The sequence below is a fragment of the Talpa occidentalis genome, unplaced genomic scaffold (genome assembly GCF_014898055.3).
Source record: "Talpa occidentalis isolate TD23 unplaced genomic scaffold, MPIMG_talOcc4v2.1 talOcc4.9, whole genome shotgun sequence".
Lineage (NCBI taxonomy): Eukaryota > Metazoa > Chordata > Mammalia > Eulipotyphla > Talpidae > Talpa > Talpa occidentalis.
Genome location: NW_023605305.1, coordinates 47,675,866 through 47,692,839, shown reverse-complemented (window position 1 = coordinate 47,692,839; position 16,974 = coordinate 47,675,866). Strand labels below are relative to the sequence as shown.

Below are 16,974 nucleotides of genomic sequence, written 5' to 3'. Positions count from 1 at the left end.
GCCACCGCCCCGGGCCAGGCAAGATGCCCCTGGGGCTGCGGGGAAAGAAGAAAGCCTCGTCCAAGGAGACCGCCCGTCTGGTGGAGGGCGAGCCGGCGGGCAGCGATGGCGGCGGCGCTGGCACCAACAGCCTCCGGTACCCCCCGATCCCTCCACGGCGGCTGGTTTTCCACACGCAGCTGGCGCACGGCAGCGCGACGGGGAGAGTGGAGGATTTCTCCAGCAACAGGGAGCTTTACGACAAGATCGCGGACGTGTTTGCGATTGCGCCGTCCGAGGTAACACAGGTGCCCAGCCTCCCTGCCGCGCGCCCCGGCTGCCTGAAGCTGGCTGCAGGCTGGTGGATCCGCGCTCTCCGGAGCCCCGTGCGCGCGGGGGAGTGGGGTGCGCCCGCGGTGGGGAGGGGTCCGCCCCAGGGGAAGTGAGCGGGCGCTATTTGGAGGAGAACAGGTAAGTACCGGGTTCGGACCGTCACTTTCCCTGTACTCGGAGATCCAGTTTCTAGGAAACTGGGGGCGACCTTTCTTCTTCATGCAAATCAGCGGATATGCTGTTCCAGGCGTGAGCGCCTTCCCAGGGTGGAGAACTGACTAGGCATGTTACTATCCTCTCTACCCCACTTCGTTTGGACTTGAGTCTACTTTATCCTCCGCAGGGCTGGGGGTCACGCTGAGCATCTCCCAGATTAAGAAAAAAATTAAGCGGGGTTGGAGGGGCGAGGGTGATGGGGGATGGCGGAATGCCTATTGGGTGATAAACTGAGGCCTGGACTTTGCCCTGAGTTTATCCTGTGTCAATATCAACAACTCCTTTTGTGGTGTTTCCGAGAAATTTATTCCCAGGGAATTTTACTTAACGTCTGAAACTAGTTAATAAAGGTTTCAGAGAGGGAAATGAACTCTATGTTTTACACCTCCTCCTTGAAAAGGGATTGAATTTTGCTTCAATTAGGCTGACTGCTTGCGTTTAGGGAACTGGAGTTCCATATAGGCATCATCTCGAGAGCACTAGTTTGGACCGATGTTTATGTGGCTAATTTCTGCTTACCCAAACGAATTGCAAATGGAGGTGTGTGTTTAAGAAAATCTTTCCTATCTGTGCTAAACAAAGACACAACATTTTGTTGCCCTGGACTCCCGGGAGTGCCTTGAATTGCCTTTGAATAGCACAGAGAGACATTTATGTATTTGTTCTTTAATGTTTACCAGGTTTGCTCAAGCGCAAGTGAGGTCAACGCAGAGTTCCAAGAAGAGTTGATAGAGCTTGAAGTATAACCTGTTCTTTTAGGATACTCAGGTGCTGAGGGGCAATCATAAACTCATTTGTGAATTATTTATATTGATAGGGAGTAGTAGCAATAATAATACTCGTATGTATAGGACTTTTCCATTTAAAAAGCACTTTCACAGGACCAAGTGATGTTTTCTAGGATAGTCAGGTGGCAGGTGGTTCATTAGGTAGCTAAGGACATGGGTTGGAGACAGGTAAACCTAGATGTGGAAGCAGGTTCTACAGCTTCTAGCTGTTTGGCCTAAAATAAGTTCATACAATTTCAGCCATCTCTATAAAACTGAGATAAAAATATCTCCTTTCAAAGGTTGTTGTAAGGACTGGTGTTCATCTATAATCATAACTCATATGTGCTCAGTGCTTAACATACTCAACTTATATAATAAATACTAATAGTTTATTGAGAGCGCTGAGATGTCAAGTGTTTGGACTTTGCCTAAAGTCACAGAACAAGCAAGAAAAAAAGCTGGGCTATTAAAACTTGGATCTCTTGGGGCCTCCCCGGTTGCACAGCGGTTGAGTGCTGGGTTGCAAAGCTGCCCGCAGCCTCTGCAGCGCCGGTTCAATCCCCGGCTGCTCCCCAGCCACCGGCGAGGTTCCCACATGGCACGCAGACCTCTCCTGCTGCCCACTGCTCCCCTCAGCAGTGTACTTCGGTCCTTCTGCCTGCTGTGCTCCCCGCTCTGGCTCTGGTGAATTCTCTCACCCTCCCGCACTTCTGACTGTACCCAGTGCTTGTATAAATAAATAAATAAATAAATAAAAATAAATCTTAAAAAAAAAATAAAAAAAAACTTGGATCTTTTGGCTTTTAAGCTAGTGAGCTTTGTTAGCACAATAAATTAACAATGTTAAATGTCTCTCTATAACTAGGGACTCTAGATTTCATTTCTTTGCATCTTCCTCATAATAGTGCATTCTAAACTCAAGATGCATGATTACATTCAATCTGCTTCATCCCTGAGAAGAAGTGTTAATATATCTGCTTCATAGAGAGGAAACAAAGGGTTTGAAGTTCAGTACTTTCTCAAAACTATACTCAGGAAGTGGCAGAGCCTGGGTTTAATCCCAAAGTTTTGTTTTGTTTTTTTAAATCCAGATTCAATGAAATCATACTACTGTATTGCTTCCCATGTTTTCCAGGCTGTCTCAGCAATAGCTTGGCAGTCATGTTCAACATTTTCAGTTTCTAATGCACTGACTTGCAAGATAAAATTCCAATATAAAAAGGTGTTTTGATGTGTTATATCAAAGTTCATAAAGAATGCCAAAGATAGGCCTCCCTGGTTTAGCACAGCGCTGTGAAGTTGTCCGCAGCCTCTGCAGCGCGGGTTCGATTCCCGGCCAGCCAGGGAGATACCCACATGGCGCAGCAGACCTCTCCTGTCTTGCCTGCTGCTCCCCTCAGCAGTGCTTTCAGTCTGTCTGCCTGTTCTGCTCCCTGCTCTATCTCTGGTGAATCCTTTCACCTTCCCACGCATCTGGCCTGTACCCCAGTTCTTGTATAAATAAATCTTTAAAAAAAAAAGAATGCCAAATATATGTATATTAGTGTGTTTATGTATATAACCAACATTAATGCCAGTTTTCCATTTGGATTAAAAAGGGTAAGTATATTTAAGATAAAAGCATTTGTCATCCTAGTATAGTATATCATGAGTATCTTAGTAGTTAATTTTGAAAAGAAATAGCTTATTAAAATAAAATATGCACAGTGAGATACCATTTCCCATCCTACGCCCTCAGCAATAGGGATAGTGGTATAAATTTTTGAGATGTCAGTGGGGACAAAACAAAGAATTTCCCACTTTACTAGGTTGAATAGATGTTTCACTTGGAAGTCATGCCTTTTTTTCTAAAGAGGTGGTTATGAGGATATAAATAGCACTATATAAAGAGCTTTACCTTCTTTACTGAGTGGGTTGGGGGGAGGGAAGAACTTCATTTGACCTGATAATCAAATGGAGCATATTTAGCTAAACGTACTGGGAGTTCATAATGGGCCCAGGACTGTGGTATCATGTAAGTCTATAATGCATCCTTACCATAGCACAGGATTCAGTTGAAATAAGTAAGGATTTGAGAAGTTCAGCAGCTTGCTCAGAGTCTCTGGGCTGGTATGTGTTGGAGCCAGGATTTGAATTCAGGTTTTCTGGTTCCAAATTCATTACTAAGCAGTATGTCATTCTTGGTAACGGTATTCAGATATGGAAAAACTTCTTTTAAACAGTTATCTTTTAAATTAAAGTTGTAGATTCAACACAAAAATATTTAGTTGCCTCAAAAAAGATGCTGTTTTGTAACTGTTGTGGATTTCATCTATTTCATGGTGCCTGAAGGATGCCATGTATGAATCACTTAAAATTTGTTAGCAATTCTGGGCTCAGTCTGTGATCATTACCTTGAACAGATGGCCAATTATGCAAAATCCCTCATAGCTGATAACAACTAAATGAGCAATTCAGTAAAAAAAGCAAGCAAATTAATCTTGTCTAGAAGAAAAGTTAACTCATAATAAATGCAGGGATAAATTTGTAAAATGTTTATTGCCATTTTTAAAAATATCCAGGTTATATAAATGAGTTGTTCATTAAACTCCTGAACTGTAGTCATGAACTTTGTTGAAGGATATTTTGAATATTTGACCACTGTAATTGTTTGGAAAGTAGTTTGTGCCATGACATGTTTTAATTCTCTTACTATGTGAAAAGATTTTAGAAGAGAAAATGAATTTGAAAAAACTTTTAGAGAAATCAGCTTTGTAGTTAGCTGATTTACATGTCCAGTATGGAAAACTCAGTTTCTTTATAGAATTCAAAAATTATTTCTTTGGTTATTGGAATATGATAAAATAGTAAATAGTTCATTAAAGGAAGGGATCAAGCTAATACACCACTCACCCCTTGATAAATAAAACAGTGTACTTAGGAAGCAGAAAGGCAAGAATGGTGACTTTTAAACATTTGAAACCATAAACACTTTCTTGTAATAAAACCTGGTATTTCTCATCGCTAAAAAAAAATAAAAAATAAGAAAATTGAAACCATACAAACTCATAATATTTAACATGTAGACATGAGGTTACTTAAAACAAACCTTCTCTTGAAACCTGCCCTCATCCCTATGCTATTACCTCGTTTCTCCTTTTTAGCAGAAGTCAAAGTTGCTGTCTTCAGTGAGATCTATTTTGTATCTCAACTCTCTGCTCAAAACTTTCCAATAGCTCACCATCTCAGAGCATAATCCAGATGCTATCATGGGGTCTAGGTGCTGTTGTCTTTCTAACTTTCCTTTCTTTTCTAGCCTCTTGGTCTCCTGGCTGTTCCTTGAACACAGGAGTCTTAGGGCTTTTGCACAGGCCGTTGATTCTACCAGAACATAATCTTCCTGCAGTCTCTTCCTTTTTTAAGTCTGCTCACATGTTATCTTCTCAGTGAAGCTGCCACTGATTCATCTCATTAAAATTACAACATGCCTTTTCCTTCCTTCCTTAATTTTCCTTGATGGCATACTAATATTCTATGTATATTTAATTTGTTTTGATTGTGTCTATTTTCTTCTTCCATCTACTCAGCTCTAAGTTCCACAAAGGCAAGGATTTCATCTATTGTTTACTGATGATAGCCCAAGGACTGAAACATACCTTGAATGTAAAGTATTTGTTACAAGTAAAAAAAGACCCTTACAAATACAGTATTTTACATACTGCATCTTTGACATAAAATTTTTTTTTTTTTTTTTTAAAGATTTATTTATTTATACGAGCACTGGGTACATACAGTCAGAAGTGCGGGAGGGTGAAAGAATTCACCAGAGCCAGAGCAGGGAGCAGAACAGGCAGAAGGACCGAAGTACACTGCTGAGGGGAGCAGTGGGCATGGCAGGAGAGGTCTGCGTGCCATGTGGGACCCTCACTGGTGGCCGGGGATCGAACCGGCGCTGCAGAGGCTGCAGGCAGCTTCGCAGCCCAGCGCTCAACCGCTGCGCCACCGGGGAGGCCCCTTTGACATAAAATTTTATTATCAGGTACAATACTGATATATGTAGGTAAATGTTAATTTTTCTGTGCAGTGACGGGAAAGAGACTGTCTCTGAAGGGGGTAGGAGTGAGGGGTATCACTGATCTTGAAAGGGGACAAGTGAAATACTAGACTGGGAAGTTAAATCAAAGCTACTTTTATCAAATGTTTGCATCTCCTACAAAATCCAGTAATTACAAAGCTGGGGACAGTTAGCAAGCAAAATTGCTTCCTAGAGGAATAGGGTATAGGGAGTTGCTGTATGAAGCTGCCTAGAAACTGCTTCCTTTTCTCAGCCGGCTGGCACCAGTACTCTGCTCTTGTGAAAGTCAGTATTCTGTATTTATGTGGCACTCCTGATAACATCAAGTGTGCTGTCGACTTTTTCATTTTCCAGCAGTGCAGATAACTGGCAAGTGAAATTGTCTTTTTTTAGAGTAAAATGGGGTTCATCACTAACTTACATATAGTGCCCCCAACAGCACCCATACCGAGGGAAAACAAAGGAATGGGAATTCGGTATGAATTGTACCATTAAGGTCTGAGGACTATGAACCAAGTCTAATAAAATTGGGTTGAAAGAGAAAAGCAGGCTCCCACTTTTGGAATTCCTGGCACGCACAGGTAGGCCTTAGCACTGTTTTATTGGACATAAATGATGTCATAGAACATAAGCTTCAGATAAACCACTCTGTGACTGTGATGGATTAAGACAAAAATAAAACTATTTTTGTGATGATGTCTGACTAGGCAAAAAAACATGAACATTGTCCAAACCATGAACATGGACCAGGCACCCCTGCCTTGACTGATAGAGGTGATTGCTGCTTCTCTCCCAGTCACAGCATTAGCTTTCATCATTTCTCCCACGTGATAGATGGCTTGCTAAAATAGTCATAGTTGCCTCCACTTCTGACAGCATCCTCTCCAGAACAAGCACATGCTTCCTTTAATCTGCCCCCAAATCTAACCTAACACGCTGTTAATGAGCAGCCCACAGTTCCCTGTGTTTCAAGGAGGAAGACAGTAGATGTGAAAATTCCTGGTGGTCTTTGGTGGTTGTTACTGCTGGGTTATTGTGATGTGGATACTAAAGTGGCATCTGGCATTCTGAATATGGTTTCTTTTTTCTTTTTTTTTTTTTAAAAGATTTATTTATTTTAATACAAGAACCGGGATACAGGCCAGGTGCGCGGGAGGGTGAGAGGATTCACCGGGGACAGAGCGAGGAACAGAACAGGCAGAATGATGAAGCACACTGCTGAGGGGAGCAGTGGGCAAGACAGGAGAGGTCTGCTGCGCCATGTGGGACCCTCGCCGGCTGGCGGGGATCAAACCCGTGCTGCAGAGGCTGCGGACAGCTTCACGGTGTGGCGCTCAACTGCCTGTGCCACCAGGGAGGCCCTCCTGAATATGGTTTCTTATCTATTTGCTTCTGTTGTACCAATCTTAAAAACCTACAGGGCTGAAGTTACTTGCTGCTTTAATCCTTTTGGGTTCTTATAATAAAATGCCACCAACTGAGTGGCTGCAAGTAGCATTAATTTATTGCTGCCTGTCTCGGAGGCTGGTAATCTAAGATTATGGTACAAGCATGGCCCGCTTCTGGTGAGGGCCCACTTCCTGGCTCATAGCTGGAACTTTCTTGCTATATTCTCAAATATAGCAAGGGTTAGTAGCAAGTAAAGTCTCTGGAGCCTCCTTGATAAGGGACAAATCCTGTTCATGATTTAAGTACTTCCCAAATGCTCCTCCTATTAATTCCATCACCTTTGGGTTATGATTTCAACATTTGAATTCTTGGTGGGGGATACGTTCATTTCATAGCACTTACAAGTGATCCCTACCAGCCAAGCAGTGCCTCCTGTTCCTGCCTACCTCTTTTGTCATGTCCTGTGCCTGCTGTTCTAATCTCATTTCCTAACAAAAACATTTACATCTCTTCCTGAGCACTGGAACTTTTAAAAATTATGTTAGATGGTTTAGTTCCTCCACATATTTGATAAGTAAATAACATGAATACATCAGATAAAACTGAAAATGTAGACAGAAATGAGACTACAAACGTTCTTGAAGCTGTACAGATTTTATTCTTTGTACGACGAGTATAATACAAATGTTTTTTGGCAGTGGATTGATTGCTGCTTCGTGATTTATAAAGTAGAAAGAGAGCTAACCATTCATTTGCTATGTTTTCTTTATAAATATTTGGTTTAAGTTGAATATAATGGTATTTTCTGGAATTATACAGTACCACCTGAGAAGTTCTAAATATATTACTGTCATTATGTAAGCTTACTATCCTCATCAGCACGAACCTCACTTTTATAGGAAACACTTAAGCAAAAAAAAAAAAAAAAAAAAAAAAAAAAAAATCCATGACTCATGTTGAGAAGTGGGAGGATAATCTAACTAGCTGCCCTACAGCCTTATTGCTATCATGGAGATAAGAAACAGATAACACTATTTTCTGTGTTGAAAATCCCTTGAAGTCAGTGTGTGAACAATTCTAGAATAATATCCAGACCTCTGGGAAGAGGCTGACTCCCCCAAGCCTCAAAGGCTGATGACTGGTGCCTTTGCCCTCCCTCACCTGTCTCTGCTGCTCCAGCCATCCTGAATGGATGTGGAAGGCTCTTGCTGGTTGTAAGAGATGGAGATCCTCAGATTTATTTATGCATGTGAGACTGCGATATAAGCCAGAGGTGCAGGGGCAGGGGTAGGGGTGTATGTGAGAGGATTCACCAGAGACAGAGTGGGGAGCAGAATGGGCCACTCTACTGAAATACACTGCTGAGGGGAGCAGTGGGAGAAACAGGAGAGGTCTGCTGAGCCATGTGGGTAGCTCCCTGGCTGGGGATCAAACTCATGTTGCAGTGGCTGGCGATAGCTTGATAGTGCTGAGACTTAACCCCTGCACCACCAGGGAGGCCCATGTTTTTATAATTTTTATTGTAAGAATATAAAAGGAGGCAAAAAAGCGCAGAGCAACTTCTGCAGCTGCTCAGTCAGGTTCCATGGACAACTGGAACATCTTTCATGATGTCCAGGTGACAGCAATATTTCTGGATTCTGGGGAACCAAGAGCAAGAGTAGTTGTCTTTCACCTTCCATCTCAATCCATCTCTCTCCCACTTCTTATTCTGCTTGCTCTTTTTTTTTTTTTTTAAGATTTATTTATTTATACAAACACTGGGTACAGTCAGAAGTGAGGGAGGGTGAGAAAATTCACCAGAGCCAGAGCGGGGAACAGAACAGGCAGCATGATGAAATACACTGCTGGGGAGAGCAGTGGGCGCAGCCGGAGAGGTCTGCACACCATGTGGGACCCTCACCCGGCGGCCGGGGATCGAACCGGCTCTGCAGAGGCTGTGGGCAGCTTCACAGGCCCAGCGCTCATCTGCTGCGCCACCAGGGGAGGCCCTTATTCTGGGCTTTTGGCCCTTACCCTTCTGGTTTTGCTTTTTTTTGACCCTTATTGCCTCATCATTTTGTTTTTATCCCTGCCTCTATTCTTTCTGTGTCCTCTCTGTCTCAAATTTGAACTCCCTGAGAATCTGTTGTGTTGGTGAGTCAGGATGTAGTACAGATGGGACAGGGTCCTGGGCCCATGTGGCTAATCTCTGGTCCAGCCTACAGGGTTACATGGTACAAAGGCAGGTGATCAGTGATAAGGAGTCTTACCGGAGAAGACAGTAGGTGTGACAGGTATTCTGAGTCTTCTTAAATTAGGGGTGTGGCAGCTATCTTCCATGGCCTGTCCAGAACTTGAAACTACTTTCAGTTGTCTGACTTTTAGGTATTGATCCTCCCTACCTGGAAATCTTATTTTTTCCCTGTTAATTCTGCTAAAAGTTATAAACTTATTAAAAATTAAGGGTTTATTTGAGCAAAAATCAATTTGAATTCGGCAGTGTCTAACAGGAAGTGGTTAGGGGTATTCCACAGACAGGAGCTAGGGGCAGGTTTTTACAGAGATGGCATGGAGGCAAAGCCAGGAAATAACCTAACTGACTATTGCGGAAGGGGTTGACTATTTGGGAGAGCTTAGTTGCCTGTTTGTGATTGGTTGTCTGTAAATTTGTTTTTTTAAATCTTGAGGCATTTTCAGCTGTACATTGTTATTTGCTTAGGTTAAAGGATGCCTCATTGATTTACATTAACTCTTATGCTGCAAGCCTCAGAAGTCATTACTTACAGCCTTGCCTCTCGCCTCAGGACTAGATTCCATGCCTCTCTGCTGAGCTTCCAATTGTGTCTCAGTTCCATAAGGAGGGGAGGGAGAGGGAGAGGTGTGTGCATACCTGTGTATACCTAGGTGAGCTTAAACACCTCCCCCAATCCCACCCCTTCTAATCCAGTTAGGAGCACACTACACATCTGTTTTACATAATCACTTGTAGCAGAAATGAAGGAATGAAACCAAGAGAGATGTTACGGTCTGGGAATGGCGGTCACTGGGGTCCTTGTGGTGCCCCAGAGAGCCACCAGTTTGTCCTTAATGCTAGGAGAGCTGATAAGTGTATTTAATGCCAATAAGCCATTTTAGTAATTTGTCAGTCCCCATGTCTTCTGAAAAGGTTTCCTGTGCCCCCTTTGATTTCCTCTGTCTCTTTAAGATAAACTTCCACACCTAGGGTTAATCAGGTGTGTTCCTGAAAACTACTTATTCAGGTAAAAGTAATTAACAGATATCTTTGGGCTGGATCCTTGCTGAGGTTGACAAAGAGGGAGTCAACTGAGGCTGAATGACCATCACTTTCTCTGGGTTGGAATGTAAGAAACGGGCCTTTCTCACTCATCTTAGAAACTATCACTCTACTGTTGGATTTATTGAGTATTCTAGATTTTAGTGTTAAAAAAATGTGGAGTATGAAGTTGAAGTTGGGGCATGACTAGCCCCAGGGAAATCCTGGGCTTCTATGGATAAATAAAAGGAAAGAAGTGAGCTTAGATCTTGTCAGTGATAGAACATTTGCCTTTTGGAAACCTATGTGACATTTTGTAAGCAGTGACTAAGAAGCTCAAGAACTTGAGCCTTTAGAAAAAGTATTTGCTATCGTATAAAAAATTCTCCCTGGAGGTGATTAGAGCACGTGCAGTGGAACAGTTCCAGCTTAAAAAAAATATCCAGGATCTATCTCAGTCTGAAAAAGTGAGTTTCTTAAGTTGTTGTTAACTTTAAGTAGGTTTAAATGGGATACACATAACAAGTTTGACAACATGGTAGTTTTGTGCAATTTACATATCTGTATGTTGCATTAATGAAGTAGTGGTTATGTGATTGACATAACACATATTTCACGATCCAGCCCAGAACCTTAACCTCAAATGTGCATCTTCTCATAGTTGATGGTTGCCGTGTATTCTGTGTGTGGTTTGGTTGCTCCCTTTCACCTTCCGTTGTTTACTTGTTTACTTCCCCCTTCCTGTCTTAATATTCCCTCCTTTGTGTAAAGGTGAGTGAGGGCAGGCAGGCATATTTTGAGAATTAAGGAGAACAGAATTACTGTTGAATCTGCACGATTACTACTTTACTTGTGTTATCTTTTCTGAAATGGTAACTTTCCAGAAACCCCCAAGTAACTACAATCTATAGATGAGGTAATGAGCTCGCGGCAAAAGTAAATCATTCAAGTCACATAGTCCAAAGGGATATCTCTGATCTTTGGTTTGTGTGCCAAAGCTCATGCTCTTTTCTTACTAGTTTCTAGTGTTGTTGGACCTAATGCTTCCTTCTATATCAAATATTGTGTGAGACCATTTTTTACCATCCTGAAATAAAAATGTAAACAATATTATTTACCAGTTTACATAATTTTAAGCTAATATATTCCTTAATTCTAATATTAGTAACAAATATGAATTTCAACATGCATAAATGCTTGGGAAAACTACCTTAGCTATGAAGAAGCAATCAGGTGCTTGTACCTACTTATTGTATGGATTTTAAAAGAGTAAGAATAAGACAACAGTCAACTGAATATTGTGGATTCTTTATGCTCCATTTTGAAACAGGGATAAATATTTGTAGATTTTAGAATCACCATAATGTAACATTGGAGCAGACTGCATTGGAGCAGACTGAGGTACATGTTTTAGGCTGAAGATTTAAGTAACATGAAGAGCATTGCTGTCAGTGACTTGATTTCTGAAATGATGAACAACTCTTGGTAAGATTCTGCACAAACAAGTCTTTCTTTGACTTTAGAGGTCATTTCAGTCCAGGAAAATTTATAACAAAAAATGCTTTATCAGTTAAAGAATTAGGGTCCAGGCTTAAATAGTTTTTCTTCCCAACAGGAAATGTCTAGAAGGACATTTTAAAATAATGTGGAATGTCAACAGCTCTTCACTGAGCTGGACTTCTCTGAGCTCGAGAGTTCATAGAATTTCTTTCTCATCCTCTCTCTCCCAAATGCTAGTAGTGTCACATACACTATTGCAATGACCAAAAAAGTCCCCACAAAATTTCAAATTGTTTCATTGGAGGCCAATTGTCACTTTACTCCTGTAGCAACATTATAGCTAGTTGCCTGGGGTCCAATAATTTCTCTGCACTCTGAAGTAAAAGATAAGGAGGGAGGCTAGAAAAGCAGCAAGAGGAAGAATCAATAGAAAGACATCCTATAGGTTTTACACTTTTAGCTTTAGGATCATTCTGAAAGGATTGAATGATACAGAGTTGGAACATGTACTTGGTGTGTTAAATTTGTGATATTCCATGCTCTGGTAATATTTCAAAGCAACACATGTTGCCATGGTTATTTAGTTGGTTTCACAGGGCCCTTTGCTTTGAGGGCAGTCTAATGGGGAGGTGGGATTCAGGGTAGAGTGGCATGCCAAGCTTCACTCATGGAGATGCTACTCTCTGAGTCTGTTTTTTCATGGGCAAAATGCACAATTAATACCTATCTTATAGGATTGATGTGACAATTGAGTGAAATAGCATGTTAGGTGTCTGGAATAGTGGTTCAGTCAATGTTAATTTTCTTTTCAAAAAGTTGCTTTTTGGGGCATATTTGACACTTTTTTTGACTTTTAACTTTTCTATGCTAAGACTTGTGCTATTTTCATTCTGAACAAGATTACCTCAGTGCTAAAGGATAGAGGAAGAATTCTACTACTGCTTTTCCTTAACATCCTAATCATGTTTCCCCTTTTGCCCCACGCTGTCTTGATGTTAGCATTCTGAACTGGAAACATGCTTATCAGACCAGCTTAAGAGAAGATGCATTATAAATAGGTGACCCTGTAATTTATGTTACAAGCCTGGGTGCTTTGCAGAGTGGCTGGAACAACAGCAGTCAGCTGGTGCTGGAATCATCCTATCAGAACCAAATTGCTTACTGGAAAGGGGAGAAAAATGTGATGTGAGAGCGTTTATCATACATTTGCTAATAAAGCACCAACAATATGTAAGCCAGTTCCCTTGGGCAGTAAGGAAAAGTTTTCATTATAGGCAACTAGGGAAGGCTGGGGGTGGGGAGAGTGTGTGGTGATATAAATAGAAACAGGTAGTGAGGGCGCAGTGTCAGCGCCCAGCCAGGAGCCTCTGGTACTCCTCGTCCTGGCCCTGGCCCTGGCTCGGAGATACATTCCTGGGAGTTGAGGATGGAGTCTCTGGTAGCCTGCCAGCTGCTTCGGGAAGTCTGCTGACCCTGCTGGGTCGTCTTCCCCTCTCCTTTAAATGCCCTGCCTGCCTCAGTCCCAGGAGTCTTTAGGCAGGAATGACAATTATGTTGGCAAGCGGAGGGTGGGAAGAAGCTGCTGAGAGTGGGAAGTTGACACTGGTAATAAACACTGGGCAAAGTCAAAGTCCTTCCACAGGGGCTGTGACTAGTATCTCCAAGTCCTGTTGATTTTATACTTTCAGGTTTAAGTTCAGAACTCGATTCTTGGCAGCTGCTGTTCATCTTTTTCATCTCTGTTCTTACAGATCTCTATCCCTGGGTGAGAGATGGTTCAAAATACAGCAACTCTGAGCCTAGAAGAATGTTCACACAGTCAGATTCAGGACTATCCTCACTTGTGTATTTAGCCACATTGACCCTATCCTGTAGTGAATTTTTTAATGTGTAATTTAATGAATTTTGATAAATTTAAGTGTTGGAGGTGGTGAGTTTGCTTCCACCCCTCCTCCTAACCCTTTGTCACCTCTCCTGTGTAGGACATTTTTATCACTTCTTAACATCCTTTAATACATTTTCCAAATGTCTTTCAGGTGTCCTACTTTACAATGAAAATAAATTTCAGTCTCTCTCAGAATGTTTATAGATTTGCAAATGGCCTACATTTCCCCCCAGAAAGTGCTTATCCCTTTCTGTCAGAAATTCTGTTCTGGGTGATGGTAAGACCACCCTTCCCAGTTACTCCATTTGGACACCTGGGTGGCTCACCATGCTCATCTTCCAATTTTCCATGATTCATTTGGGTAGTTTTAAAACATCACATGCTTTGTAGATATTTTGAGGCTTGTAAGCCTGCTTCTGGGCTAGTATGAGCATGGCATTCCATGAGCATTTTGCTGCACAAATTAAAAAAAAAAATGATTCAGAATCTTTTGCAATCTAACGGCAATTTTTATGAGTTATTTTTGAATGTTTATTTGATAAATTGGAAAGCTTAATTACAGATCTCTTTAGTAATAATTATAATATACAATAATGTTTTAGAAACCACCCTACTACATTGTCTCAGATGTAAAGTGTCTCCTTGTCAGAGTCTCTCCTTTCCCTTCTAAGTTTTTCTCTGTCTTACATGTCAAATAAGAGGAGACTTTAAAGAAGATAAGTAGTTTAGAAAGCTGGAAAATTTGAGACAGCACCTCTCACAAGGAGAATAGCAGTGATTTATGATGACTTTAAAATTGGCATGCACTGTTAGACTTGCAGCACTGTTAGACTAGGATAAAGCTCAGATCGCTCCTGACTGGAAGAATATTGTAGAAAAGGATGATATATAGAGAGAGCTATACACATTTGATTTATCATACTGATTGGTTTAGTGCCCGTGTGACATCCACAAAGGAAAGACTAAAACCTATCCTTATAACTTTCCCTTGTGTTTTAGGAATTGCTTTTGGGATTTTGACATTCTTTGCTATGTAGTTGCTTTGATTAACTACTTCTTTTGATTAGCACAAGAAAATGTTCTTTGGCTACTGTGGGAAGTGATTTGATAGATTAAAAGTATGCATTTAATTTTTCCTTTTTGGGATAAAATTACTTTTGTCATATTTTGTTCCTTTAAAAACACTGGAAAAAAGTAGTTCCAGAGAAGAAAGTACAAAGGATGATTCACCTTTTATTTAAGACTTGCCAGTGTTGACCCAGAGCAGCTAATTTAGAAGTGAATCATTTATAGAAAGTTCTACACAGTTCGAGGCAGGGTTTTGTACAATATCCTCATGAACAACTAAATAAAGCATACCGTATCAGGTTTCTAACTATGTCTTGTTGCCAATTTTATATCTTTTCCAAATTGAAACTTGTTTCTAGATGACCTAGCTATTGACAAGGTGGAAGCAAAGGTACTATATATATAAGATAATGTATGTTTTAAAACAAATCTTAGAAATTTAGTCTATATATTATACTGGAAAAACTATAGGCTTTGGATTTTAAATGACTATAATACAAAGAAAGTAATAAATCAGTTTGAAATAACTGGAAGAAATAATTTTTAAATTATATTAAATAAAATTCAGTGTGTTAATATTTTGATATTTATTAACCATTGACTGCATTTGATTTTTATTTATTTATTTTTTTTTTTAAAATTTTTTTTTTTTTAAGATTTATTTTTATTTATTTATACAAGCACTGGGTACAGTCAGAAGCGCAGGAGGGTGAGAGAATTCACCAGAGCCAGAGCGGGGAGCAGAGCAGGCAGAAGGACCGAAGTACACTGCTGAGGGGAGCAGCGGGCGGCAGGAGAGGTCTGCGCGCCATGTGGGACCCTCCTCCGGTGGCCGGGGAGCAGCCGGGGATCGAACCGGCGCTGCAGAGGCTGTGGGCAGCTTCGCAACCCAGCGCTCAACCGCTGCGCCACCGGGGAGGCCCTGCATTTGATTTTTAAAGCCCATTTACGCATAACTCTTTTCTGCAAGGCATCTTAACTCCTATAAACACAGTCTGTTTGGCTCCGTAAAGAGCGCAAACTGTGTAGTCTCTGTCTTCTCGTTTTCAGCTCAAAGTTGAGTTTATAGTTACATCATGGTTATGGTATTATGAGTTAGAAAAAGTGCAGAAGTCTGAATTCTGGTTTTGACTGCCACTTACTAGCCCTGTGACCTTAATGGGTCTGAGCTGGTTTTCTTCTCCACATAGGGCATAGTGGTGCCCTATCCTCATGACTGGACTCTTAAGAGATAAGGTGAATTAATGCTTTAGGAAGTGACCTGTAACTTACATGTTTCTCTGTAGATATTACGTGTCAGAGAAGCAGCACACAGGGGAAAGAGCTTGGAGTTGGACAGCCAGGTTTTTGCTCCAGATACTACCCTATGATCTTACACAAGCATTTTATCTTGGTTTTATTTTCTTAAAAAAAATAAATGGAAAGATTGGTGACAGAAATTATATCAGTTTCTGGTGTAAAATATTAATGAGTCTCTGTGTATGTGTGTGTGTGTTTCTTATGATAGAACTTTTTGATTGTATTTTTATTGAGGTAACGATTTATAACAATGTATATGAGAACTTTTCAGTTCCGTTCTCTTAGTGACTTTTAAATACTCAGTACAGTATTAACTATAGTCACCATTGCTGTACATTATGCCCCTGGGACATACTTATTTTATAACTGAAAGTTTGTACCTTTTTTTTTTTAAAAAGATTTATTTATTTATGCATACAAGAGCTGGGGTATAGGCCAGAGATGCAGGGGTTGAGAGGATTCACCAGAGACAGAGTGGGGAACAGAACAGGCAAACTGACTGAAATACACTGCTGAGGGGAGCAGCGGGCGAGACAGGAGAGGTTTGCTTCGCCATGTAGTTTTCCCTCTGGCCGGCTAGAGATCAAACTCGTGCTGCAGAGGCTGCGGATTGCTTCATAATGTGGTACTTAACCCCTTGCGCCACCAGGGAGGCCCAGTTTGTACCTTTTTTGACCTTTATCCATTTTGTCCCTGGCCTCTGGCAACCACCAATCTCTTCTCTGTGTCTATGAGGTCCGGGTTTTGTTGCTTCTAGTAATCAATTCGTGTTTCTTGGACCTTAATTTTGATTAAAAATTTTCTTCTAGACCTTTCACTTCCTAGTTCATTCACTTGCACAATACCTTACGAAAGTGGGAGCCACTATCCAAACTGTACAGCTAAGAGGGATGAGCAGGTATCCCAGTGTATGAATATAATCGAAGCATTAGGGTTTTAGGAATTCCTTGATAGAACACATTTAACACATATTTTTTTTAAACCATGTTGCACAAGATACTCAGAGCTTTGTGGAGGAAATATTAACACAATTCTGTCACTGTGGCTTGGCTAGAGCTAGTCCCTTCTGTTCAAGCATTCAGGGTAAGTGAGTAATTTTTCCCTCTAATAATTATTTTGCTCTTAGTTTCAAGTTAGTTTTAATTCCTGCTATGTTAAGGGCAGTTAACTAGATAGAGGTAAAATAATCTGTGTTCTGTTTTAGAGAAAGTCTTTGAATGTTAGA

At 41.1% G+C, this 16,974-nt stretch overlaps 1 protein-coding gene across 1 annotated transcript in view; it reads left to right on the top strand.

Moving 5' to 3' along the window:
* Positions 1 to 16,974, top strand: part of GIPC2 (GIPC PDZ domain containing family member 2) — a 70,896-nt gene continuing 53,922 nt past the window's right edge. The window contains exon 1 of the mRNA XM_037500316.2: positions 1 to 278. Coding sequence (XP_037356213.1) covers positions 24 to 278 — 255 coding nt within the window. The 5' untranslated portion in view covers positions 1 to 23. The remainder of the gene's footprint in view (positions 279 to 16,974) is intronic.